This window comes from Oryctolagus cuniculus, chromosome 19 (assembly GCF_051225735.1).
Source record: "Oryctolagus cuniculus isolate XC-2025 breed Fujian yellow rabbit chromosome 19, ASM5122573v1, whole genome shotgun sequence".
NCBI lineage: Eukaryota > Metazoa > Chordata > Mammalia > Lagomorpha > Leporidae > Oryctolagus > Oryctolagus cuniculus.
Genome location: NC_142885.1, coordinates 66,418,466 through 66,443,866, shown reverse-complemented (window position 1 = coordinate 66,443,866; position 25,401 = coordinate 66,418,466). Strand labels below are relative to the sequence as shown.

Here is a 25,401-nt window from a genome sequence, read left to right as displayed (position 1 = left end):
AGGGGTTGGCACTTTATGTAAACATTTCTATTTCATTGGAGTAAAGCCGTTCTCCTTCATCTCCCTTTCTGGCTACCATTCTGTGCAATGACAAAGTATGCCAGTTTCAGCAGAGGCCATAAGGCCCCAAGAGATGAAAATATTTATTCCCCAGCCCTCTAAGGAAATGTGTATGCAGAGAAAAATTAGTCAATAGAAAGGGGCCGCAAGATGACTCAGGTTTTGGAGTTGAAGTGGTGGGGACTTTATAAATACTGACAGGCTTAAAGAAGATGGACACGATGAGTTCACAATGAGGAATCTCAGAATCAGTAACTATAAATAAGAACCAAGCTGGGAATCTAGAGCTGAAGTTTACAATATCTGAAATGGAAACATCAGATCACAAAAATGAGTTTTAGGGGCCGGCGCTGTGGTGTAGAAGATTAAGCCTCCACTGCAGTGCTGGCATCCTGTACAGTCCCCAGTTCGAGTCCCTACTGCTCCATTTCTGATCCAGCTCCCTGCTAATGCACCTCGGAAAACAGTAGAAGATGGCTCAAGTGCTTGGGCCCCTGCACCCACACAGGAGACCAAGAAGAAGCTCCTGGCTTCTAGCTTCACCCTGGCCCAACCCCGGCTGTTGTGGCTATTTGTAGAGTGAACAAGTAGATGGAAGATTCTCTCTCTCTTTCTCTCTCTCTCTCTCATTCCCTCCCTCCCCCTCCTCCTCTTTCTGTATCTGCCTTTCAAATAAATAAATCTTTAAAAAATTAATTCTAGCAAGGTGCACAGGGGCAAGTGCTGTGAGGCAATAGGTTAATCCACCACCTGTGGCACCAGCATCCTGAATGGGTGCTGGTTCGAGTCCCAGCTGCTCCTCTTGCACTCCAGCTCTCTGCTGTGGCCTGGAAAAGTAGAAGAGGATGGCCCAAGTGCTTGGGCCCCTGCACTCACTTGGGAGACTGGAAGAAGCTCTTGGTTTCAGTTCAGACCAGCTCTGGCCATTGCAGCCATTTGGGGAGTGAACCAGAGATGGAAGACCTTTTTCTGTGGCTCTCCCTCTCACTGTAACTCTACCTCTCAAATAAATAAATACAATCTTAAAAAAGATGCATAAAAATCAGCAAACTTGAAGATAGAATAATGGAACTGAGGAACAAAGGGAAGAGAAATATCAAGACAATTGAATTAAAGATGTTTATTTGGGTACAAAAATTGTTTACATCTATACATAGTTGTCCATAATATGCTTTTTAATGAGCTTTTTTAAGATCCCTCAAATGGGTGGAATTCAGTTTTCTTAACTCACCCAAACTTATTTTGTATTTCAGTTTTTCATGAACTTTAAAAAGCACCCTTGCATAAATAAAATGCCAAGTGGAGAGGAAGGACAGGAACTTGACAGAAAATATTTGGGTTCGCAAAAACTAAAGTTTTCCAAACTCAACAAAAGCATCAACCCATACTTCAGAGATTGTGGAACAAAACAAGCAGTGTAAATAAAAAGGAAACACATATTCAGGAAATTAGATAGAAACTGCTCAACACCAAAGATACTCAGAGTACTTGTGTTCCCGGGGAAACAGAAAGGTCTGCGTTTGTGTGTAGTGCCACATTTGCTGTCTGTTACGCGTGCAGGTGGCCATGTCGCAAATTAACATCCCCAGGTGAGACTTTGCATAAACTTCTGGAATTGGAAATGGTGAGGGTGACAGGAGGAAGGAGGGCACGTTGATGGAAGCATCAAAGCAAAATGAACACTGAACATGAAAGAAAAAGAGAGAAAAGAGACCAAGGAACCCACCACGTGTGGAAGGAGCCTGTGGTCAAGCCCTGGGGCTGATACGGAAGGGTGAGGATGGTGGCAAGGCTCGGGTAGGGTGCAGCTCCATGTTACCAGAAACACGGTGAATGGAGCTGAAGCTGTAGACGAATTAGTTGCTGAGGCTAAGACAGCAGTGGTCTCCTGCATGAAGGAGTAGTGGAAGGTTGGTACAAGCAGAACCTGTTGTAACACAAGCCCTATCCTGGGCACCAATGGTGTTGCTCAGTGATATTAATCACAGTCTGCAGATGTAAGCGGTCACTCATTCCGGTTAACAGTTATTTTCAAGGTGCTGGCAGGTTGCCACAAAGAAGTCTTGGAAAGGGGATGTGCAGTGGAAGACAATGGGTTGTTGTGTAGCTTTACACATGGCTGCAAAAAATGAAAGGTGTCCATGTTTACAAGTCTCTAATGCTGCTCCAGCACTGACCCCAGACGTCAGTGGCTATTTACTTATCTTCCCATACGTGCTTGTTTCTTTGGTAGAGTTCAGTAGAAAGGAAACGGTTTCTTGTATGCCAGTCTTCATTAAAAACAGAAAAATAGGGGCTGGTGTTGTGGCACAGTGAGTTTAACTGCGGCTGCCCATATCTGAGCACCAGTTTGAGCCGTGGCTGATCCACTTCTTATCCAGCTCCATGTTAATGAACCTGGGAAAATGGCAGAAAGATGGCCTGAGTACTCAGGTCCTGCCAGCCAGGTGGGGGACCTGGGTGGAGTCCTGGCCCCTGCCTTCAGCCTGGACCAGCCCAGGCTGCTGCAGCCATTTGTGGAGTGAGCCAGCAGATGAAAGATCGTGTGTGCTTGTATTCTTGCTCTCTTCATCTTTCTCACTCTGCCTGCCACATCAATAAATTTTTAAACAGAAAAATAAAAGACTACATATTCCAGGATGAGTGAAATAGGATACATCACATTTCTCTGTAGAAATGTAAAATATTTCCTATGTTTAATATGCAAGACAATATACCATTTATGTCCTTGCTTCGCTCAAACAAATCACCATTAGGGATCCTGAAATGCTTGAATTTCTTCAAATGGTTGTAGCAGAAGTACTTTTGGAAACTTTTAAAAATATTTTCACTTGACACATGGTAATTATTTGTATTTATGAGTACAGTGTGATGTTTCAATGCATTGATACAATGTGTAATGAGCAGCTGAGGGTAATTGGCGTATCTGTCACCGCAGACATCAGGATACATCAAAAGTTTCATAGACAATGGAATTTGAAGATTTATTTTAGTGCAAAAATTTTTGAAATCCATGCATATGAGAGGTTTTCATAAAGTTCATGAGCAATGCACATCATGACGAAATTATGCACGGATTTAGAAAGTTTTGCTCTGCAATAAACCCATCTTTAAAATCCTTATTGCCATGAGCTTTCTGAAAAAAACCTTGTGTATCATTTGTTTGTGGTGGAGATAAGTACTTTTTTTTTTGCAAATGAAATTTTCCCCTCCTCATAATATACAGTTGCTTTAACAAACATTACCAGCACAGAGAAAGGGTGAGCAATTCTAAATCCTACCTTCCCACTCCCTGTAACAGTGCATAGGTGTTCGGACATCATGGCTTTGATTTCCCACAGGTTTCTGGTTGTTGTCTGAGTTAAACACTTCCTAACAATTTTCTAGCATTGCATTTCTAGGATGGCGTGGAAGTGTGCAGTTAGTGATGTGAGTAGGAGGGGTGGGCAGTGCCACTGGTCTTATTTCTTGGAGCAGGGCCATTTACTGGATGAGGCCCCGGAGATTTCTTTGCACACACTTCTCCTGCTACACCTATAATTTTCTGCCTAGAAATCTCTTCAAGGCCTGTGCAGTTTTAGCTCTGAGGGAATTATTCCTCCATGCACACAGCTTCACAGATGCACACATAGCTCTCCAATCAGGCTCATCCTCCTTCTGACATTTTGCAAGGGGGAATCTTGGCATTGGCAGACAAGGGACCCTCAGCCCAATTGCTCCAAAATACATTGCTAGTCCCCAGGTTTCACTGACCAAAGTGAATACTGTTTTGCAAACTGCGATGCCTTTTACATGATAAATTTTCCTGAAGAAGTCAAAATTGTAATTTCATAGGGGTGTAGGAGGTGATGCAGTACATTTATTAGCATCGACAGTGCAAAGTCTCGAAGATGAGCTAACCTGTGAATAACTGTGATTTGTAACATCATACACCAGGACTCCGTGTGATGCTGGGGTTTGCAACCTGCCATCACATTAGCACAGGGATCAGATCTGCTGCTGAGTTCCTTAGCAGATATTCAGTATCATGTTTGTGTCATCTTCTTGCAATCTGTACCGTATTAGTAGCATCTTACCCTATTAGCGACTTTAAAATGTTTTTAAAATTATATCTCTTGGGTTGATGGAAATGGGATGTTCTGAGGTCATGTGAGGATTAGTCATATTAAACTTGCCCTGTTAGCAGTTTCCCTTGAACTGATACTTAAATGAGGTTTTAATATAAACAAAATGTACTTCTGCAATGTGCTTCCAGCTACAACCAATTCCTCCCAGTCCATTAGCCACTTTGCATCCTTCTTAAGAAACTTGAGATTGAGCTTTTATTGAGGAGCCAAAGTATTTGCTCAACTCATTAAGTCAAGTAGTGAGAAAGTAGGCACAAGAGCTGTGATGTTTTCCGAGTTACTCTGGGGCCCGGTGCGGGCAGCCGCGAGAATCGGCTCCTGTGAGAGGCGGGTCACTCCCGTGCTCCCATCCGCAGGCTCTTCGGGTTTCAGGAGTCACAGTTTTCTTGCAGAGGAGGGGGCACGAGCGCTCGGAGCAATCGGCGGCACCAGACTGTGCCGTGTCAGCGGCTCTGGTTTAGGAACCACATCAGGAAACGGCCAAACCCAGCTCTGGCTTGGCTTTGTGAAGTGGCCTTGTCTCCTGCCCGCGACCAGCTGTGTACACACTCCTGTTCAAGGGGCTTCGGAACCCCGTAGAGAGCCTGTGTAACTCGTTTCCCGGGGCTGCCTTAGCGCAATGCCCAAGCCAGGTGGCCTAAATCAAAAGGAATGTGTTCTCTCGCAGTTCCAGAGGCAGAGGGCTAAGATCAAGGTGTCCGCAGAGCTGGGCTCCCTCCAGCAGCTCTGGGGGAGGGGGTGTCCTCGCCTTTCCCGGCGGCCCGTGTTTGCACCAGTCCTCAGCTTTCCTTGCCTAGTGCATTCATTGCTGCTGTCTCTGGGCTGCCTCTCTCTGCCCTGCCTTTCCAGTCTGCATGTCGTTTCCAAAAGGACACTGGTCCTATTCATTTTGGTTTTCATTTTGGTTCCATCCTAATATCTTTTTGACTTGATTACTCACCAAGGAGGTCCCCTTCTGAGCAGTAGGGGTTGGGGATTCACAGTTCCTCCCCTCACAGCAGGAGTGCCCTGACTATATGTCTCCCTGCCTCCCTGCCTCCATGCCTCCCTGTCTCCATGCCTCCCTGCCTCCATGTCTCCCTGTCTCCCTGCCTCCATGTCTCCATGCCTCCCTGTCTCCCTGCCTCCCTGTCTCCATGTCTCCCTGTCTCCATGCCTCCCTGCCTCCCTGCCTCCATGTCTCCCTGCCTCCCTGCCTCCATGTCTCCCTGCCTCCATGTCTCCCTGTCTCCCTGCCTCCATGCCTCCCTGTCTCCCTGCCTCCCTGCCTCCCTGTCTCCCTGCCTCCCTGTCTCCCTGCCTCCATGCCTCCATGTCTCCCTGTCTCCCTGCCTCCCTGCCTCCCTGCCTCCCTGCCTCCCTGTCTCCCTGCCTCCCTGTCTCCCTGCCTCCATGCCTCCATGTCTCCATGCCTCCCTGCCTCCCTGCCTCCATGCCTCCGTGCCTCCATGTCTCCCTGTCTCCCTGTCTCCCTGCCTCCATGTCTCCATGTCTCCCTGCCTCCCTGCCTCCATGTCTCCGTGCCTCCCTGTCTCCCTGCCTCCCTGTCTCCATGCCTCCGTGCCTCCGTGCCTCCCTGCCTCCATGTCTCCCTGCCTCCATGTCTCCCTGCCTCCATGCCTCCGTGCAGTGCCTCCTTCAAGGCAGCAGAGGCTTTATGCTTCTCTATCATTGGCCCTGACAGCGACATGAACACTGGCCAGGACCCCTGTCCTGTGAAGCCCACAGGGCTTCAGACCATTCCCTCGGTCACACGGAAGGAACACGGGAGGGTTAACCTTCTAAGTTATTTAGAAACCCTGACAGTGAGCATATCGGATTTGAGTGTTCCTTCCACAAGGAAATGCATGGTGCAGGTGTTTAGATTAAATTAGCAGTGGAGATGTGCTTGCCCCACATCAGAGTGTGTGGGTTCGAGTCTCCGCTCTGGCTCCTGCCTCCAGCTTCCTTCCAGTGCAGATCCTGAGGGGGCGGTGGTGATGGATCCCTGGCACTCACATCTGACCTGGCTGGAGTTCCCGGATTCTGACCCCCGGGAGGACAGGCAGTTGGGCAGTGAGCTATAGCAGAAGGGAGCTCTCTCTATTTATGCCTGTCTCTCAAATTAAAAAAAAAATAAATAAAATAACAGTGTAAACTGTTTAAGAAGATATATATTTACTCTGATTGGTCATTACACAATGTAGGCATGTATTTAAGCATCACATAGAACCCCTTCTATGTGTACAGTTTTTATGTGTCAAATGTTCTAATCAACACTTAAGTGATTTACTGAGTCTATGCAAACACGTGTATCTATTGGAAAATGAGTAAAGAGAAACGAGAGGGAGGAACGGCAGTCAGATGGGAAGTTTGGAAATGGATATTGTATCATTGGCTCTACCGAATAATGTTTACCGAATAATGTTTACTGAGGTTCCGTGAAATTCCAGACTCTAGAAATGCAGACATACACAGGCAGTGCTCAGAGGTGGGAGGGCTGTCATTCCACTGCACCTTAATATGAAACCTAAATTGATGGTGATCTTGTGCTAGCATTAATACTACTGCATACGATTTATTGAGCACTAACTCGACGCCATGTGGCACGCTCATCGTTGTACATTTGCTGTCTCACCGAGTCTTGCAGCAGTGCTGGAATGTGGAACTGGTTTTCCTCAATTCCTCACTGATGTTCAAGGAGGCTGCGGAGCACACCTGGGACTGCACAGTTGCAGGAGGTCACGTGCGGACCTGTGGGATCCCAATGAGAATCAGTGGCTTCTCTTCCCATCCCTATGGCAACCTCTGACCAGGGCTAAGCCTGCACACGCTTGCCCGTTGTGCATCTTGGCTCAGCTCCAACTGGAACCTGCAGACTGTGTGTGTTGCAGGAGAGATGTCCTACCATGTGCTCACAGAAGGCCTTGCGGGCACAAGCAAACCAGCGCACACCCACCTCCCCCGCAGAATTCTGCAGGAGCAGAGCCGTACCACGTGGCCTTCACCCCTGCGTTTTGTCATGCAGGGCGAGCCCCAGGCACAGCAGACACCCAGCAGCTCAGAGGCCTCCCTTTGTCAAGTTCAGATTGTAAATTCTTGGAGAATTTAGAGGTGGTGTCATGTCTGTTTTTCTCCCTCTGTATAAAGAAAAATAAAATGCCATATTGAATAAGTACCTCATAAAGGCGTTTTGCATGATGATGGAGAGAGAACCAGGAAGATGAGAGAGAAAAGCAAACATTTGCCAGTGAGGCAGGTGAGAGATTTCTAGGATATTTTCTGTGTTCAAACTCTTGATAGGGGTGGTGGTTACCCAGGGTGGGGCGTGTGTGTGTGTGTGTGTGAGAGAGAGAGAGAGACAGAGAGATCACACTTCAGATGAGTGTACTTTATATAGCCATGATAGGCTGGGGGGAGATGGAAATTCAGAGTTACTGTTTAATGGGTGTAGAATTCCTGTTTTGCAACATGAAACTGTTCAGTGTGTGGGTGGCAGTGAAGGTTGCACAGCAACTTGAACCATGTATTTCAAAATAGTTACAATGGCATATATATATATATATACACATACATATATATATGATGTATTTGACCAAATGTATGTTTATATAAATATATTTTATATTTATATATTTTTGACTAAAATTTTAAAAATTAGCACACTTGACTGTGTCAGTGTTCTATGTCCATTGAAAAGTTCAAATGGGGGTGGACGTTTGGCAGGCACAGTTGTTACGATGCAGCTTGAGACACCTGCAACCGGTATCAGAGGGCCTGGTTTCGAGTCCCACCTCCACTTCTCAGGCAGCTTCCTGCTAATGTGCACCCCTGTGAGCCAGCAGTGATGGCCTAAATACTTCAGTCTGTGCCACCAATGTGAGAGACCCAGAAGGAGCTCCTGACTCTTGGGTTTGTCCTGGCCCAGCTCAGCTATGGTGGTGGGCATTTGTGGAGTAATACAGTGCTCAGAAGATTTTCTCTCTCTCTCTTTGCCTTTCAAAAAATAAAAATAGATGAATAAACAGTAATAAAGTGAATAAAATAAAGTGTTCCATTTAACTTTCGGTTCAGTTGGCCCCTGACATGTAGAATGGACAAACAATTTTAGAGATCACTTTAAAATGTTTTATTCACTTATTTGAAAGATAGAGGCAGAGAGGTATCTTCCACTGACTTGTTCACTCCCCAGATGCCTGCAGCAGCTGAACCAGGCTCAAGTCAGAAGCCCAGAACTCCATCCAAGACTCCTAACAGGGTAACAGAGACCTGTGTATGTTAGCCATCACCTCCTGCTTCCCACGGCATGCATTAGCAGGAAAATGGAATCAGAAGTGAAGCCAGGACTCATACTCAGGCCCCCCAGGATGGGATGCAGGTGTCCCAAGAAAGCTGTTAACCACTGTGTGAAACACCCACCCCACAGAGATGCCTACCACAGAATCTCTGCAGGTCGTCCAGCTGCGATGTCAACCCATGATCTCCCTCCAATGCCTTGCCGTTACCCTGCACTGCCTCCTCCCTCCTAAGTCCAAATAATGAATGACCTGTCTGTATCCTGCAAGACCATCTTCACTGTGATTCCAGAGCCAAAGAAATGGTGATTTGTACTGAATGCATTTACCAGAGCCTTGGTCTCCAGGAAGCATGCGTTTGCTCCCCCTTGTTACAAAGTTTGTAGTCACCACACCCCGGTGAACCTTTCAGAGACTGCTCAGTGGTTGGCTCTCATGGTGCCTCTTACCCCAGCCCATGTACGCCTGGGCCCATCACACCTCTGGCCCAGCTGTCTGCCTGTATTTTGGAATCAGCTGCCTTGGACCCACCAGCTCTGATACATGCATCACATCAATGGTTACACTGAGGATGCAAACCTCTCTCTCTGTCCCCCCGTCCAGCCCTCCAGGGTTTGTGGCCTGGAAGACTACAGCTCACTCCTGACTGCCCTTCCTACTCCCATGTTGCTCCAAGGCCATTGTCAGGGGCCAGGAGCCACGTGGGATAAGTCATCTGCTTGCTGAATCCTCCTGGGGGTTTCTTGTGGCTCATGGAGCAAAGCCCATATCCCGCCCTGGCATAAGGAAGGTCCATGTAGATGGGTGCATAGCTCACTCTGTGCCATCAGCTCTTGCCAGCCTTTGGCTCCAGCCACACTGGCTCCTTTCAGACACAAAATGCAGGCACAATTTTCATTCTCTTACCAAAGTGCCTGTCCCAAACTTTGCCAGTATAGCTTGGTGGCTTGCTGCTCATGGAGAAACCAAAGGGAAGATACCACTGGCTTTAGAAAAATTTGTCTCCAGTGCTACAAACATAAGGGCACTGCTTTCCCTGGAACAATGGGAGGAGGAGTAGTGGTAGTTTTCATCTTTATATTTTGTTTATACATTTGTGAACTACTTTATGATTCTATGCATATTTATCATTTCACCACACTCGTCTTCTGGACTGAGGTTAGAAGTTGTCTAATTCTCTGGCAGTTTTATTGCTATTTGATATTTGATAACACTCAAATATTTGATATTTGATAACAAATATCAAATGATAACGTATTTGATAACAATTATGTATATATTTATTTAGTATGTATAGTATTTGTTTTGACATGCTACTGTTGAACTTGGCCCTGTTAGTGTGGTTGATGTGAGCAGTGCTTGCCTGGAAAACCCAATGATCAGACTGCCCTTCCTGGTAAATGAGAACATCCAACCCTTTCTCCCTTGAGTCAGTCCTTCCAGGGCCCTAAATATTTCTTCCAGTCCCCAGGTTTGGGGATAATAAAGTAGAAATCGCTGAAGTTTGCAGGAAAGGGCAGATTCTTTGGTTTGAGTGTTTGTCTCCACCTAGCTGCGTGTTGAAATTTCATGGCCTTTGTGCTGAGAGATGAGCCCTTTCGGACATGATAGGATATGAGGCTCTACTCCCACAGGTGGTACTGACACTCTCAGCAGAGGGCAGGGCGGGCATTGTGCTGCTGGGGGTCAGGTCCCAGCTGATCCACACTTCCAGTGCAGCTTCCTGCTAATGCCCCTGGGAGGCAGTGGATGATGGAGACCCGGATGCAGTTCCTAGCTCCGGGTTTGGCCTCACCCAGCCATGTCTTATAGACATCTGGGGAATGGAGTCACCAGCGGTATCTCTCATCTGTATGTGCAGGCAAGCATGCATACACATCTCCTCCGTCACTCTGCCCATCAAATAAAAAGATATTTTAAAAAGATGGTTTTAAAAAGGGAAAATACAGCAACAAGGCCCTTACCATGTGCCATAGGCCGCCCCACGTTGCTCAGTCTTGGACTTCTCAGTCTATAGAACCATGAAATGATACATTTCTGTTCATTCTAAGTTACCCAATCAGGGGCCAGCATTGTGTCACAGGGGGTTAAGTAGCACACAATGCCAGTATTCCATATTAACATCTGTTTGAGTCCTGGCTGCTCCACTTCTGATCCAGCTCCTTGCTAATGCACCCAGGAATGCAACAGACGATAGCCTGAATACATGGGCCCCTCCCACCCGGATGCAGTTCCAGGATCCTGGCTTTGGCCTGGCCCAGCCCTGACTGTTGTAGCCCTTTCTTTCTTTCTTTCTTTCTTTCTTTCTTTCTTTCTTTCTTTCTTTCTTTCTTTCTTTCTTTCTTTCTTTCTTTCTTTCTTTCTTTCTTTCTCTCTCTCTCTCTCTCTTTCTCTCTTTCTCTCTTTCTCTCTTTCTCTCTTTCTCTCTTTCTCTCTTTCTCTCTTTCTCTCTTTCTCTCTTTCTCTCTCTCTCTCTCTCTTTCTCTCTTTCTCTCTTTCTCTCTCTCTTTCTCTCTCTCTCTCTCTCTCTCTTTCTCTCTTTCTCTCTTTCTCTCTTTCTCTCTTTCTCTCTTTCTCTCTCTCTCTTTCTCTCTTTCTCTCTCTCTTTCTCTCTTTCTCTCTCTCTCTCTCTTTCTCTGTCTCTTTCTCTTTCTCTCTTTCTCTTTCTCTTTCTCTTTCTCTCTTTCTCTCCCTCCCTCCCTCCCCCGAAGTAAAAATATATATATGCCTTCTGAGGTTGTTTTTGAGTTGCAGTACAAATAGACCGAGGCAGAAACAGTCTGCTTTTGCTTCTCTGATCAGAAAGATGAGGATTGGAAATGAGCATCACCGTGGCTGTCCGCTGTCCAGCCATGGCCGCCTGGCTCACAGCTCTGGCACTTGCACCTCTGTGCAGGTGCTGGAGGACCACCCTGGAGTCCACCCAACAGTGTCCCCGTCTGTGTCAGCTGTCTCGGCACAACACCAGCGAGTGGCAGGATAGTTTAGCTGCTGCAATGCTGAAAACGTCTGGCTCCAGAGGAGTCTACCTTCTCAGAAGGCCCATCCAGCAGGAAGTATCGAGGGCGGGCCTGGTAGGGGAGATTAAAGAAAGTCTTGAACTGATTAGTGGGTGTTTCTCAGTCACTTTGCACATTCATTTTGATGAATTGACTGTTAATGAAGACTTTCCCCAAGTTTAGGGTCTGGGGTTGATTTTCGTGTAAGATGTAAAGCATCACACTGGTACTCGATTTCTGTAACAGATTAGAAGCCAGTTAAATGGATAGGCCACCAGTAGCTTTGTCAGTATTGGTTTCAGACCACTGCTTTGCAATTGATTCATTATTGGGTTGAGCTCGTAACCGGATTAATTATTTTAAAATAATTTCTACCCAAGCATATGAACAAGGAGCTTTAAATGTAACCACTGTGAAAACAACTCCTGGCATAACAGCCACATTGCAAACAGGGATAAGTTGGTTTAGAATTGGGTTATTTGAGTAGGTTGACTTCATTATAAAAATTATTTAAAATGGGAGTTTTAGAGGTAGCAGTAAATAGAAAATGTCACTCTGCTGGTTTCAAGGAGCAAGAATTGAGCAGCTGATCAAATCATCCATTTGGTTTTGAGCGACATTTCAAACACAGAAATAATTTGCTGACACCCCCTCCCAGGGGGAAGCCCATGGAACGTTCCATTCCGTCTGCTCAACCTCTGCACTCCAGACTACAGGGGTGGTGACACCTCCCAGACTCTATTCATGGAAGCAACTGTCAGCTATGTGTGTCTCCGTGATAAAAAGTTTCACTTTCTTGGGGTGAATCTGATCCGTGCAGAGGGACCACAGGTTCAAGCAGGTGGAGAAGGGGTGGGTGCAAGCCAAGGAGAGGTTGGGAAACACAGTCAGGGGAGCCTTTCAGGCTAACGAAAGCTGAATGCTAAATGCTGAGCACAAAACATAACAGGTACCAATGCCTTGACCTACTGGAGACGGCCAGTCCTAGATGGTATATCTGTCCTGGATAGAATATTATTGCTTATTAGCCTTCTTAGAGCTCTCAGGGTTGTGCAGGCCATGAACTCCTATATGCAAGAAGTAGCGTCTTTAAACTCAATTCTGGGGCTGGCATTGTGGCGTAGCAGGTAAAGCCACCATCTGAGACACCAGCATCCCACGTGGGTACTGGTTTGAGCCCGGCTGTTCCATTTCTGATCCAGCTCCCTGCTAATGGCAAGCAGTAGAAGATGACCCAAGTGCTTTGTTCCCTGTCATACATATGGGAGACCTGGAAGAGCCGCCTAGATCCTGGCTTTGGCCTGGCCCTGTACTGGCTGTTGTGGTCGTCTGGAGAGTGAACCAGTGGAAGGAAGATGAATCTCTCTCTATCTCTCTCACTCTAACTCTTTCAAATAAAAAAAAGTTCATCATTACCAAAAAAAAAAAAAAACCCTGAATTCTAATATATTTTAAAATGCCTAATGAAATGTTATTTCATTATTTATTTTGAGTCAGCTTACTTTTGCATCCCATCTCTTATCCAAACCATCAGGCAAATTATTTAGTTTCAGCAGTTTGTCACACCCCTCCCTTTCCCTAGGGGTGTGCAACAGCCAGGGAAGTGCATGGGATCAAGAAGGCACTGGGGGGGGGGAGGGGTGGACCACAGAGCACCGGTTGCCCAGGCAACCTCTACTGTCTGATGCCCAGGGTTCATCTTGGCTTCATGGCTCAGTTGTCCTCTCCTGTTAACCTGAGTGGTGACTGTAGTGACTTGGAGCCCTGAAACTGAGTACCCAGTATTCAGGGGCACTGTGCAGCCATCTTCTTGAGTCCCAGAGATGTATGACTCACTCGCTGTCCTTCGAGCTTCTCCCCATCCTGTTACCTTTCAGAGGCACTCACACTCCTCAGGTTGCCTTTCAGGCCACCTGCTCTAATCTCTCTCATGGGCGTCTGATTCAAGGATGATGACCTCAGATACCCACAGAGCTGAGTTGAGTGAGTGGGTGAGACAGAACTGGATCTGTGAGGACTACGGTGAATAGGAGAGCGTGGTTTGAGGTCAACGATATTCAGATACAATTAAATAAAACACAACATTCTGCTGTTCAAGTGGAGCGTGGGTATCTGTTGCTTCCCTTAGGCGTTAATGAAAGAAAGCAAAGCAAAACAAAATCGTTAATTTGTATTGTGCCAAGAAATGGAGCTGGGGAGGTAATGAGGAGGAGAAAAGAAAGGAAATGATATGGAGAGAACAAAAAGTACATGAATGATGGAACAGCTGGTATCACTGTGAACACCTTGCATGGAAGAAGAACGTGTGGACTTGCACGAGTCTAGCGAGGTATCTGCACCTCTAACTTAGGAAGGTCACTGCTTCCTTGAGTTGCTGTGGCGTCACCGCTCACACGGAGCAGAGCTGTCCAGGTAGAAAGGGGATGTCAAGATGCTATACTGCAGCTGAAGCCAGTGAGCACGGGAAGGGGCACAGAGATTTCAGAGGTGATTGTGCGATTCTACTCATGGTGCTTCAAATACTGGAGCCTGGATGCTGTCCTCTGCTTACTTGCCCGTGTGAAATGCTGTTTCTCCCCAATGCAAGGGAGACAACCTGTAACTGATTGCAGAGAGTGAGCATTGAGTAAATGTAAGATATACATACAACATAATGCATCTGTGTTCTCCAGCATCTGTCTGTCTGTCTACCTACCTACCTACCTACCCATCCATACATACATCTGTCCATCCATCCGTCCATCCATCCATCCATTCATCTACCTTTCTAGTATTCCCACTAACGTGTCAACTTCTTACTAAGATGGGGAATGTTGAAGATAAAGTAAATATTAGATGTTATTATGAGTGTTCCATATAAACTCCAATCTGAAGTTGTATGTGTGTGTGTGTGTGTGTGCTTGTGTGTGAGTGTGTGTATTCTTACATCCCAGGTCAAACCCAGAGACCACAAGAGCCAGGCCTACGAGTCAAATTATTTCATCCATTTGCCAAGTAACTCTTATCTTAGGACACTTGGGAGTGGTGGAGACTGTGGAGGACTGAACTGTGTTTCCCACATTGCAAGGGCAGTTCCTGCTTAGAACCATCCCACTGTGATTCAAAAGGAAGCCTTGGGCACCACGCTTAAGGTGCTGCTTGGCACACTCACAACCCATATCAGAATGCATAGGTCTGAGTCTTGGCTCCTTTCTCCATCCCAGCTTCCTTAGCAAGCCCTAGGAGGCAACAGGTGATGACTCACGTGGTTGGGTCCCTGCCACGTGCGTGGAAAACCAAGATTAAGTTCCCAGCTCTGGGATATGGCCTAGTCCAGCTGTGGCTGTTGCAGGCATTGTGGGGAGTGAACCAGTGGATGTGAGAGAGCTCTCTTTCTCTCCTTCCTCCTTCTGTCTCTACCTTCCAATAAATAAAACTTTAAAAGCAAGGATTAGCATGATCACATGTGGAGATGATCTCCATTGCCGAAGATAATAAAGAAGAGAGATTCTGTACTTTTCTTAGCTCTAATGCCAGGGTATCTACAGAGTTTCTCCCAGGTCACGTAGGCAACCCTTCCACTTTGCTTGCGATGCCCCAGTTTTAGCAGTGAGAGTCCTGTAACCCAGGAAAGCCCCGGGCTCCAGTCAAACCAGGATAGTTGGTCTCTCCACTGTCCACGTGGCCTACTGGCACTCAGATTCTGAAGCACTTGAAGTGGACAGGTCAAGGTGCATGCGTGGTGGGAATTTTACCAGCTGGGTCTGTGTGGTTCAGTTCTTGCCTGTCCGAGAGGCCGGCTCAGAAGCTGTCTCTGACTCTTTGTTTGACACGGTGGCTCACCAGCCCTTCCTGCCCTGCTCCTCGGCCATTGTGCCTCTTGCTGGCCCTACCGACAGGATATTGTAACAGGTGTCTTGCCACCTGCCCAGTGCTGCAGATGATTGCACAGTTTAGCTAATGCATTTTAATTATTTAGGTGGCATTCTGCCTTGTGCAGCTTTAGCTAGAAGTGAGAATTAACAAGGGGCTCGGTGAGACTGTTGCCTCTTTATGAAGTGTAAAACTATCACTAATGGTCAAAACTCAGGTCAGAACAAGAGCTAATTCCCCCTCCCTCCCCTAATGTACACTGCGTGTTTTAATATTAATTTCTTCTTTATCCGTACATCAATAATTGAGCAGTGCATCAATTAATACGCCGGGCAAATTGCATTCCCCATCCTCTCATTCGCAATGTATTTCAGTAATGGAGATAATTTTCAAGATAAAGTATACAGTTTAAAATGGATTAAAAAGAACAACTAATAAAGGAGAATTGATTCATAGCAAAAAATTTTTTTGATAATTTCAGTAAATTATAGCTGTTCATGCAAGCCTGTGGATTTTCTAAGGACAGCCTTCCAAAATGATCAAGTTTTATGCACACTGCAAAAATTTTGCATGTCTGCAGTTGGAAAGAAGGAGGGAGAGAGATGGAGTGCATGCACACACACACATGCACACACACACATGCACACGCACACATGCACACACACATGCACACACACATGCACACGCACATGCACACACACATGCACATGCACACATGCACACACATGCACACACACATGCACACACACACATGCACATGCACACATGTGTCTTCTAATGAGGGCACATGTGTGATCTCCATCCCTAAGTTACAGAGGCTGCATATCTGTGCTAGCAAGGATTTTTGAAGTTTCCCGTTTGCTGGGTTTTGTTAGTGGGGCTTGGTTTTGCTTTTCATTTGCTGAACTGGCACATGGGCCTCCTTCCAGCGGCCCATCCCCCCTACCCCCCTTCCCTTTTCCCGGTACACACCCTGGCCACGAGCCCTGCACAGCCCTGGGCAGCCAGCAGCTGCAGCAGCAGGCAGGACTGCAGCCCGCAGTGACGCCGCGAAGTCGGTAGATGGCTGTAGACAAGTGGGTTAAGCTGAGTCGTGTAGAGAGTAATGAGTCTGGGGTGGCCTTGACCTGCCTGGATGCCGCTTTTATCTGAAGTACATTTAAAGAGATAAAGGGGAAGCCGGGTAGCTGCACATGTTCCTTTCTCTGTGGCTGGAGCTTTACTTAGAGTTTTTTTTTTTTTCTTTTAATCCCGGATGCCGGCCTGCCAGGGTCACAGGCTCGGTGCAGATGTGCCTGCTCCCAGGGGACCAGCTGCCATCCAGTAGATCCCGCCAGTGGGGACACTCACGATCCCCTACTCAGCGTCTGGGAACCGTGTGGTGCCCGCCTGCTTGCGAGCACGCCGTGGCTGTTATTGTTAATGTCACCAGTATCATCAGTTTCTGTGTCCTCACTGTTGCTGGCTGCCTCAAGTGTCTGGATCTGCTCGTTAATCAGCCATACCAAGAATGTGTTACCTAAGCAGCCTTGGCTGGGAAGAGAAGAAAGGCAAGAGTTAGGAAGAGAGAGAGAGAGAGAGGGAGAAGGAGGGGAGGAGGAGGAGGGAGGGAGGGAGGGAGAGAGAGAGGGAGAGGGAGGGAGGCAGCGTGAAGCAAGTAGCATCACACAGAGTGCTACTGAAGGAATGTTATGCTCATAAACTCATAAACAAGCACAGCATACCTTGTCTAAGGAAAGAAGAGGGCTCCTCTAAGGACTTGACAAGAAAAGGCAAGATTTTCTACCCACTGGTTTCAGTTTGTCTTCCTGATACTCTTGGTGAAGTAAAGAGACTTCTGTTTGCTGACTGAACCTTTGATTTCTCTCTCAAGATGATGATGTATTTGTGGGTAGGTAGTTCTCTCTCTCTCTCTCTCTCTCTCTCTCTCTCTCTCTCTTTCTCTCTGATTAATAAATTGACTTTGGGGGCTACAGATTGCAGCCCAGAGTAATCGCGTTTTGTGTAAGGTGATTATGCTGGTTCGGAATACGCTCGCTCTGCACAGTACATGTGCTTGCGTTCCCACTGGGAGTTTAGGCAAGACCTGGTTCATTAGCATTAAGCTGCAATGTTATTTCCACTTGCAAAAGGGAAACAATAAAAAGATGTGTGTGTGTGTGTGTGTGTGTGTGTGCATGGCTTTCTCTTCTCTTGCCACATTGATGGTGGTGAATTCAGAAAAAAAAAGATCTAGCAAAAGCCGATTTACGCTGGAAGCAAATTCAGCGTCACTTGTAGCTGTGAGGGTTTTGTTTAATTACTGAGAAGGGGCTGTTGTGAGGAGTGGTGGCTTTGCTTGTTTGTTTTGTTCTGATTGTTTTCTCCCACGAGTGACTACTTATTTGTCATTTTGGGGTTGAGTGCTGTAGATGAGCACGGAGTTTTATTTGCCTTCACTGTGTGTGCGCATGTGTGTATTGCACACAAGATTGTTCTTGATAAGGGTGAGTATGCGTGTGCCTGTTGTGGCTCATTGATAAATATTATGCCCTTCCCCCCCCCCCCCCAGACGATGTCCTTAAAATGACAGACTTACGGTGCTGGTCTGTAGTCACAAATTGCAACATTGCACTGTTGCAGCGTGTGCCTTAGGAAAACCCCTCCTCATGACTTGGGGGACAGATGTCTACCCTGGTTCGGTTTGGCCCATAAAGGACTTGTGAGAATGTATCATGCCAGTAACCAGAGACCTGGCCGTGTGATTTCACGTGGGGGATGAGGCGCTCCCGGCTCTCCCAAAGGAGGGAGGCATCGGGGAGGTGAACGCCTCCCTTGCTTTTCCATCGACAACATCCACATTGTTGGTTTTGGTTGTGCAAAAGGCTCAAAAAACACCTCTTTATTCCCCTGCCCCGGCCCCACTGAACCTGGTGAAGTTTCCTCGCTGTCACAGCAGAAGGCCCCTTTGTGCCGTTCTTTGTGACTCCCAGAGCTCCTCTGACCGCAGCTGGTGTCTCTGTCCGACTCCCCCCTTGGCTCTGGTCATTCTCCTTTGTTGCAGCTCTAGCTCCTTTTCCCCCCGTTTGTCTGTCTGCAGTTTAACACGATGAATCCTGGCCATTGGAGACAGACCTCTGTTCACGTTCTCTTTATTTTAGCGCAAGTTTTTTCCTCAAATCGGCCTGTCATTTAAGAGACGTTTGGAAACATAAAATCATTAGTTAAGATGGCGTACTCTTACCAGAAATGGTTTGACCTAAACACCCAGAATTCTCAGAACATTTATTTTGCACTCCGGCGGTTGAAACAACTGAAGTGTTGACTGTTTACCAATGTTGGTTTTTCAGCAGTGAACATAGTGGTCACGTGGGCTCGGTGTCGCAAATGGGAAGGAAATAACCAGACCAGCGTTTTAGGGAAATGCATCTCTTGAGTGGCTGGCCATTAATTGTAAGCAAACTTGGGTTCCCAGAGGCTGTGGTAAGGTTAGTGGTCAGGCTTTGTCCGACTTGCTAAGTGGTGGTGTTGATTTTATGGATGAAGTTTGCAGGTCGGTAGCTCTCCCATACCTACACCTCTGTAGCTGAGGCAGGGGGAGAACACGCTTCCTGGCCAGACCCTCTCCCAGGGCCAGCCAGCTTATTCTAACCTGCCTCCTCCTGGTCAATGCTGGACTTGGAAAAGCTCTGTCTTCCCAATTCTATTTTCCTTTTTCTGACTGTTGCATTGGGTGGAACATGTGTCTGTGACCTGCATTTACCCAATTGAAAAAACGTTACCTGCTTGCTGCCCTGTGCTCAGGTATCCTATTTGCATATTTAATTCAGATTTCTGTGTGTGGAGTTCCGCACTCAAAAAATGGCAGACTTTAAATTGGAACAGCTGGATGCGTGCTGTTGGCGGACACAGGAATTAGCAAGCTCGCTTCAGTGCAGTGAGGATTCAGGGCTTCTCCAGGCTCGTCTCCTCGTCTTCTTTCTTTCCTGCAGAGATTCTGCTCTTGCCTTCTAGTCTGTAAATAAAGATACTCTAAATGCAGCTGATATCTCTGTTTAAGAGCGCGTCTTGCTTTAGGAAAATGAGCCTCCACGTATCGATGTATGAAAATAGTGCGTGCTGCTCTCTCATGGATATAAAAATGAAAATGAAGGTCCGCAGAAATGCAGGAAAATGAACCCACATTCCATTTATTCCTGTCATTGTGTCTTAAATTTGTTAAGTAGGCTCTTTGCCTGCACCTAGCTGTGTTAATAGCATCTGATTCCAGTGAGTCTATTTTTAATAAGACTGAAAACTTTTTTGTTGGGAGGGGAGGGGTGAGAGCTGGCTGGGGAGTATCTAGACACACTCTGTCATGTTGGTATTCCCGAACTACAAGGGAACTGGATCAGATCTGACTCAAAGCAGTGTAGCCTCTGGAAGCCTGTCTGATTACAGAATTGCGGGTGCATAACACTGCAACGACTTAACCCCACGAAAAATGTGTACACCTTTTCCCTGAATTGCCTTAAGAAGTCTTTCCAATAAAGTAATAAAAGGAGGAGTTTTCATTGTATTTCGTTTCCCTGAGTGAGACCAGGTTGATGTAAGAGAAGAGAGTTGAGTTCTCTGGCCCTTCCAACTAACTTCTGGGCAGTGTTTTGTTTCGATCTTTTGAAAATTTATTTGAGAGAGTGGGAGAGAGGGAGCAGCAAAGTAGGAGCTGGGGTGGGAGGCTGGGGGGATATCCCATCTTCTGGTTTACTCCCTAAATGGCCAGGTCTGTCCCGGTCTCCCATGCAGGTGGCAAGGACCCAACCCCTTGAGCCATCACTGCTGCCTCCCCCGGAGCACATTAGCCAGTAGCTGGAATCCAGAGTGCAGCCAGGACTGGAACCCAGGCGCTCTGATGCAGGATGTGGGCACCCTAACCAGTGTTAACTATTGCAGCAAATGCCTACTGCTTCTGGCCAGGTTTGAGCCACCAAACTTGGGGCAGAAGGAACGGGAACAGCCCTCTCTGTAGACTTCCAGGAACAGCCCGGAGGTCATCCCACCTGGGCACCTCATCTGGGCTGGCCCCCAGGTTGCACCTGTCAGAGAACAAGATCAGATCCCTTGGCCGGCACAACTTCCACCTGCACGGTGGCGGTAACGTCCCGTGAGTGCTCAGCTCTCTCCGGGACACTTTGGAGCCGTGTCTTGCAGGACGAAGGCAGAGGCCATTTGGCATTGACATTCATCCAGCTAATCCAGAGACAAAGTGGCACTTACTCTGCTCTCCAGGGCTGAACCACGTGGTCCCCAACGTCAATCCCACACTGCGGGTGTTCGCTTCTGATGTCACAACTTTCTCATTTCTCTTTGCTTTTCTATTCACTTGAATAACTGTTCCCATTTTGTCATTTCCACTCAAATTTTCTCATTTACATACCAAGCAGTCTTCCCCTATCCCTTTTCCCTTGTGGTTAAAATACTGCAGGTTTTTATTTTAACTTTGTTACTGCAAAGGTATCCACACCCTCTTAGAGACAACTTCTGGGAAGCATACTGGGGCCTACAGTGGGAGGAGAAGAGCAAAAGGCACAGAGTTTTTGAGTGACATTGAAAGGATGGGGAGGGAGTTAGGCCAGGAGGCGGCATCTCTGCAGTTACCAATGTGGTTCAACTGCAAAAAAAAAAAAAAAAAAAGGCAGTGAGCAGAAATGCACCACTCCTTCTGGAGGATCCAGAGGCTCCTGACGTGTTGTGACTTGTGGGCAGGAGCTCCACCAGGCAGAACATTCCGGTTCTCAGCCTGCTGGAACCTGACTTAGGAGTTAGCTGGAGATTCCTGTGCGTCGTGTCCCTGAATTTTCACCCCTCCCCCAGCATTTGAGGAACCTGCTTTGAATTTTGCATTTGTTTTCCTGAATGCCTCAAGTTTTTCCAGCCTGTGCTCCACTTAGTTATAAAGCGAGTATAGACTGCCTGACTTTGGGATTCTGTACAGATCAGATATTATGCATAAATTATGGATGCAGGCCACAGTTGTTTCGTGTTCTCGGGTCATGCTTCCGATTTAATTTACGCTCCTCCAGAGCAGACACATCTCCTCCTCTTACTTTGACATTTGCTTTCCCCTTTATTTCAAACAAACAATACACATGCCCTTTGTAATAAAATTAGTCAACGAGAAGAAAATAAATTGCAGTTACTCTTCTGGTGCCTGAGATGTAGACTACCGAAACACCGATGCTGCTTAGGTTCATAAAGATAGTTCTCTACAACACACACGTGCACATACTTTCCAATTCAGAGAAACAGCCCCATGCGTTTCATTGACAGAGCTGCTGTTTCTGCTGTGTGTGTGTGTGTGTGTGTGTGTGTGCGCGCAAAAATGCCACCACTCTGGGAGGTAAACAATTTCAGATGCATAAAAATGTGAAGCTTCTGAGAGAGAAACCTGTTTCCAAAACAAGGTGGTCCCACTCTAGAACCCTGGCTTTGTAACCTGCATGAGCCACCTAGGATTTTGTGCCATTAAATATTCTTCTGCAACAGCCTCTTGGATGCCTGGAAGTCAGAGACGTGCTGGCCGTCAGCGCATCAGTGCTGATTGTTCATCAGAGTCACCTGTGGGCGGCCAGCCTCAGTTCCGTTTTTGTTCTTATTCCAGATGTCTGTGCCCAATCTGCAGCTAGAATTGCCTCCTTTCCCGTGTCTGCTGCCAGCCTGGTGCACGGGACGCTCCAGTGTGGTCAGTGTTTTTCCGGGTTGGTTGATCCCTTGATCAACTTGGCCGCTTTTTGGGAGAACTTGTGCTAGGAATTGCCGGTGGCAACCGAAGGAAGCATTTTTGTTTTGGAGAAAGAGATTTCTCTTCCTTATCCCGAAGGTCAGAACTTCTACATTTTCTACGACTGGACGGCTGGGTAGCAACGTGTGTCAGGAATACAAAAATGACTGCTTTCCCCCCCAAAAGAATTCTGATTCAGGAATTCGCTTCTCCTGCCCTAGAAAGTTCACATAGCACCGCCCTGAGCCACAGAGGCCTTATTCTGGTGGATTCTGACTCCAGTGGTGGAAGCAGGTGTCATGCCCGCCCCTCACCTGTCTTGGCTCCAGTGTGCTCTGAGCTCCCCTAACGGCACAGCACCACCAGGGGACAGCTCAGAGTCCCAGATGCACTGTGTTCTCTCAAGCACTCCAGCTCTTCTGTTGCTTTATGTTCAAGATTGGGGAAGGGCTGGTTTCCCAGTGTCTTAAAGCCTGAGGTACCCACTTGTCCAGATGCTGTTTGGGTAGAAGAAGGGTCATTGACCCTCAAGAGCCCTTGCACCTTCTGATTGCTTTGGGGGGCACAGGATGGCCCAAGAGCGAATGGATGGGAGCTCACGTGTAACTTAGGCCTTCTCCCTCACTGCAGACTGTCTCTGGCAGAGGGAGTAATACGTTATTTTCTGCTTCAGTACCCAGAAGCTATTGATGTAAATTGATCAGTACTTTTTTTGTATTTTTCTGAAATTCTGTTTACATGCACATTCCTCTTTGTCTGTAAAGTGATTTGTATCATAAGACCCTATCCATTTTTCTTTCCAATCTAGCAATGCCACTAAACACATTGAATTTTTGTGTTTAAAGAGTCTTGAAAAAAAAATAATGGTTCAGTGATATAGGGCATAGCATTTCATCAAAGGAAACATACACAAAAAATATGGGCTAGTGCTTTTTCTCGGCAGGAATTTCTAGATACTGGGTTGGTGAAAGGGAGAGATACATAATAAGAGAGAGAGAGAGAGTTATTTTTAAAGCAAAACCTGATGAGTATTAATAAGAAGGGTTAGAGGGGATTCACGTTTATGCTTTAGATGAAGTCATTGGCCGAATCTCCAGTTCTTAGCTCCGGAGCATCGTAACCAACTGACTCAATGTGAGATGTCCCTCCTGTGTCTCACTTTCCACTTTGATTTTTTCATGCACCTTTAGAAAATTTTCCAAACCTTCAGACAAATACTTGATCAAACCATACGGGTTTGAACGACATAAGCAAATTAGTTTCTGCACAAACCTGTGTCCCCATTCAGAGACGAGCAAATTGAAAAATTGATATTCAATACCAACAAGATAATTTCGGGAAGCAATAGAGCATTGTTTTGACAACTAAAGAACATGAAGCTTTTAGGACAAGTAGAGAGAGAATTGAATGTTGCGTTTTCCATTTATTATTTCACCTAAGACATCTTAGGTGGAGAGAAAACAATCAGTAAGGATACGTAGGGGTAGGAGCAGGAAGCTTTGGAGAAATTCAGTGCTATTTCCAGGGATGCTGTTGATTGGACTGAATAAGCCACAGCTTCCTTTGCATCCTGCCTCTCCTACTCCCCTGGTTTTACCATTCAGAGTCAGGAGGTCACATTCTGTGTATTAATTTGAACACCCTCACTACTTTGATGTAAGGGCTTCTGTATTCCTTTTGCAAGTATATTTTTCCCAGTATCAGTATATTACTGTTCTTCCCCAGTCCTGTCAGAGGATTAGGTGGTTCACCTAGAGTAGGAGATGTAAAAGAATGTATGCATGGTGGGGGGGGGGGGCAGACAGAAAGAGAGTTCTCTGCTTACACGGAAATGAGTTGCTGTTGTCTCTGATTATCCAGACATTGTTCTCCAACTCTTTTTTTAAAAATTTATTTGAAAGGCAGAGTTGGAGAGGCAGAGGCAGAGAGAGAGAGAGAGAGGTCTTCCATCTGCTGGTTCACTCCCTAGCTGGCCTCAATGGTCAGAGCTGTGCCAATCCGAAGCCGGGAGCCAGGGGCTTCTTCCGGGTCTCCCATGCGGGTTCAGAGGCTGCAGGACTTGGGTCATCTTCTACTGCTTTCCCAGGCCATAGCAGAGAGCTGGATCGGAAGTGGAGCAGCCGGGACTTGAGTGGGTGGCCATATGGGATGCTGGCACTGCAGGCGGCAGCTTTACCCGCTATGCCACAGCACCGGCCCCTTCTCCAACTCTTAATATCTTCAGAGTACATTTTGCTTTCCCAATAAATTGTAGAATAACTACTTCACTAGTGCAGAGCAGTCTGAAATCCTGTTATCTGTGAATGAGTTTATGTATGAGTGACAGTGTTGCTAACTTGTCCTACCTAGATTGTTCTCACTTAAGGGTACTCAGAACAAAACGAGGATGTGGTTGAACTTTTACCAGCGCTGCACCATTGTGTGCCTTCCTGGTCTCTGTCCTGATTCTCCGAGTTCCACTGTGGGCCCTTCATATCAGAAAGTGCTCCATGCCTTCTCCAAACTTGGATGTCATAGTGTGCACCAGAGGGCAGCTTAGAATGTGTTTGTGGGTGATATTCATGTTTGCAGGCTCTTGATGGATAACTAAACAAGTAGGGATTTGTCTTTCAATTCATTTATTTGTCGAAAAATATTTACTGAGAGCTCTTAGTGTGTTGAACATGGTGTGTGCTAAGTTCCATAGGGAACGAGATAGGATCCCAGTCTTCATGGAACATGATTGTAGAGGAGGAGAGAAATAAGGTGAAACACAATAAGAAAACAGGCATCATCATGACTGTTTGCCATGAGTGCTGAGACAGAAGCAAGACGGGTGTTGGGTCATAGCACGATAGGAGTGGGAATACAGAGGGTAAGGTCAGCTAAGACTTTCGCAGGAAGGTGTCTTCGGAGCTAGGAGCTGTGGATCGGAGGTTGCTGTGCAGTAGTAAGAAGGTGCTGGGGAGATGTGATGCCAAGGCAGACTGTGCGTGGATGTTCCGGGCAGCCAGGTCAGCTGAACCTCTTAGTGCCGAGGAACATAGCCAGAGGAAGGGCTCGGAGATGGACAGACCCAGAGCTTGGTGGGACAGAGCTGGTTTGCATCTCTTGCCTGCTCAGAAACCCACTGCCTAGTGTTAAAGTAGGGGCAGGCGTTTGGTGGAACAATTAATTTGCCACTTGGGACAGCTGCATCCCGCACCAGAGTGCCTGGGTTGTTCTGATTCCAGCCTCCTGCTAATGCACATCCTGCAGTAGGTGATGGCTCAAGTACTTGGGTCTCTGCCACCCATGTGGGAGACCCTGATTGCGTTGCTGGCTCCTGGCTTTGGCCTGGCCTGGTCCCTGCTGTGACAGGCATGTGGCTA

At 46.9% G+C, this 25,401-nt stretch overlaps 1 protein-coding gene and 1 long non-coding RNA gene across 24 annotated transcripts in view; one reads left to right on the top strand and one right to left on the bottom strand.

Moving 5' to 3' along the window:
• Positions 1 to 25,401, top strand: part of RBFOX1 (RNA binding fox-1 homolog 1) — a 1,595,659-nt gene that overhangs the window by 977,497 nt on the left and 592,761 nt on the right. Inside the window, exon 1 of one of the 23 annotated variants that reach the window (XM_089321249.1) lies at positions 17,043 to 17,203. The exons of the other annotated variants lie outside the window; for them this stretch is intronic. Coding sequence (XP_089177375.1) covers positions 17,186 to 17,203 — 18 coding nt within the window. The 5' untranslated portion in view covers positions 17,043 to 17,185. Of the gene's footprint in view, positions 1 to 17,042; positions 17,204 to 25,401 lie in introns of those variants that run through there. 23 annotated transcript variants of the gene reach the window in all.
• LOC149120636 (uncharacterized) overlaps positions 1 to 25,401 on the bottom strand; it is a 1,089,735-nt gene that overhangs the window by 630,602 nt on the left and 433,732 nt on the right. The gene's annotated exons all lie outside the window — the stretch shown is intronic.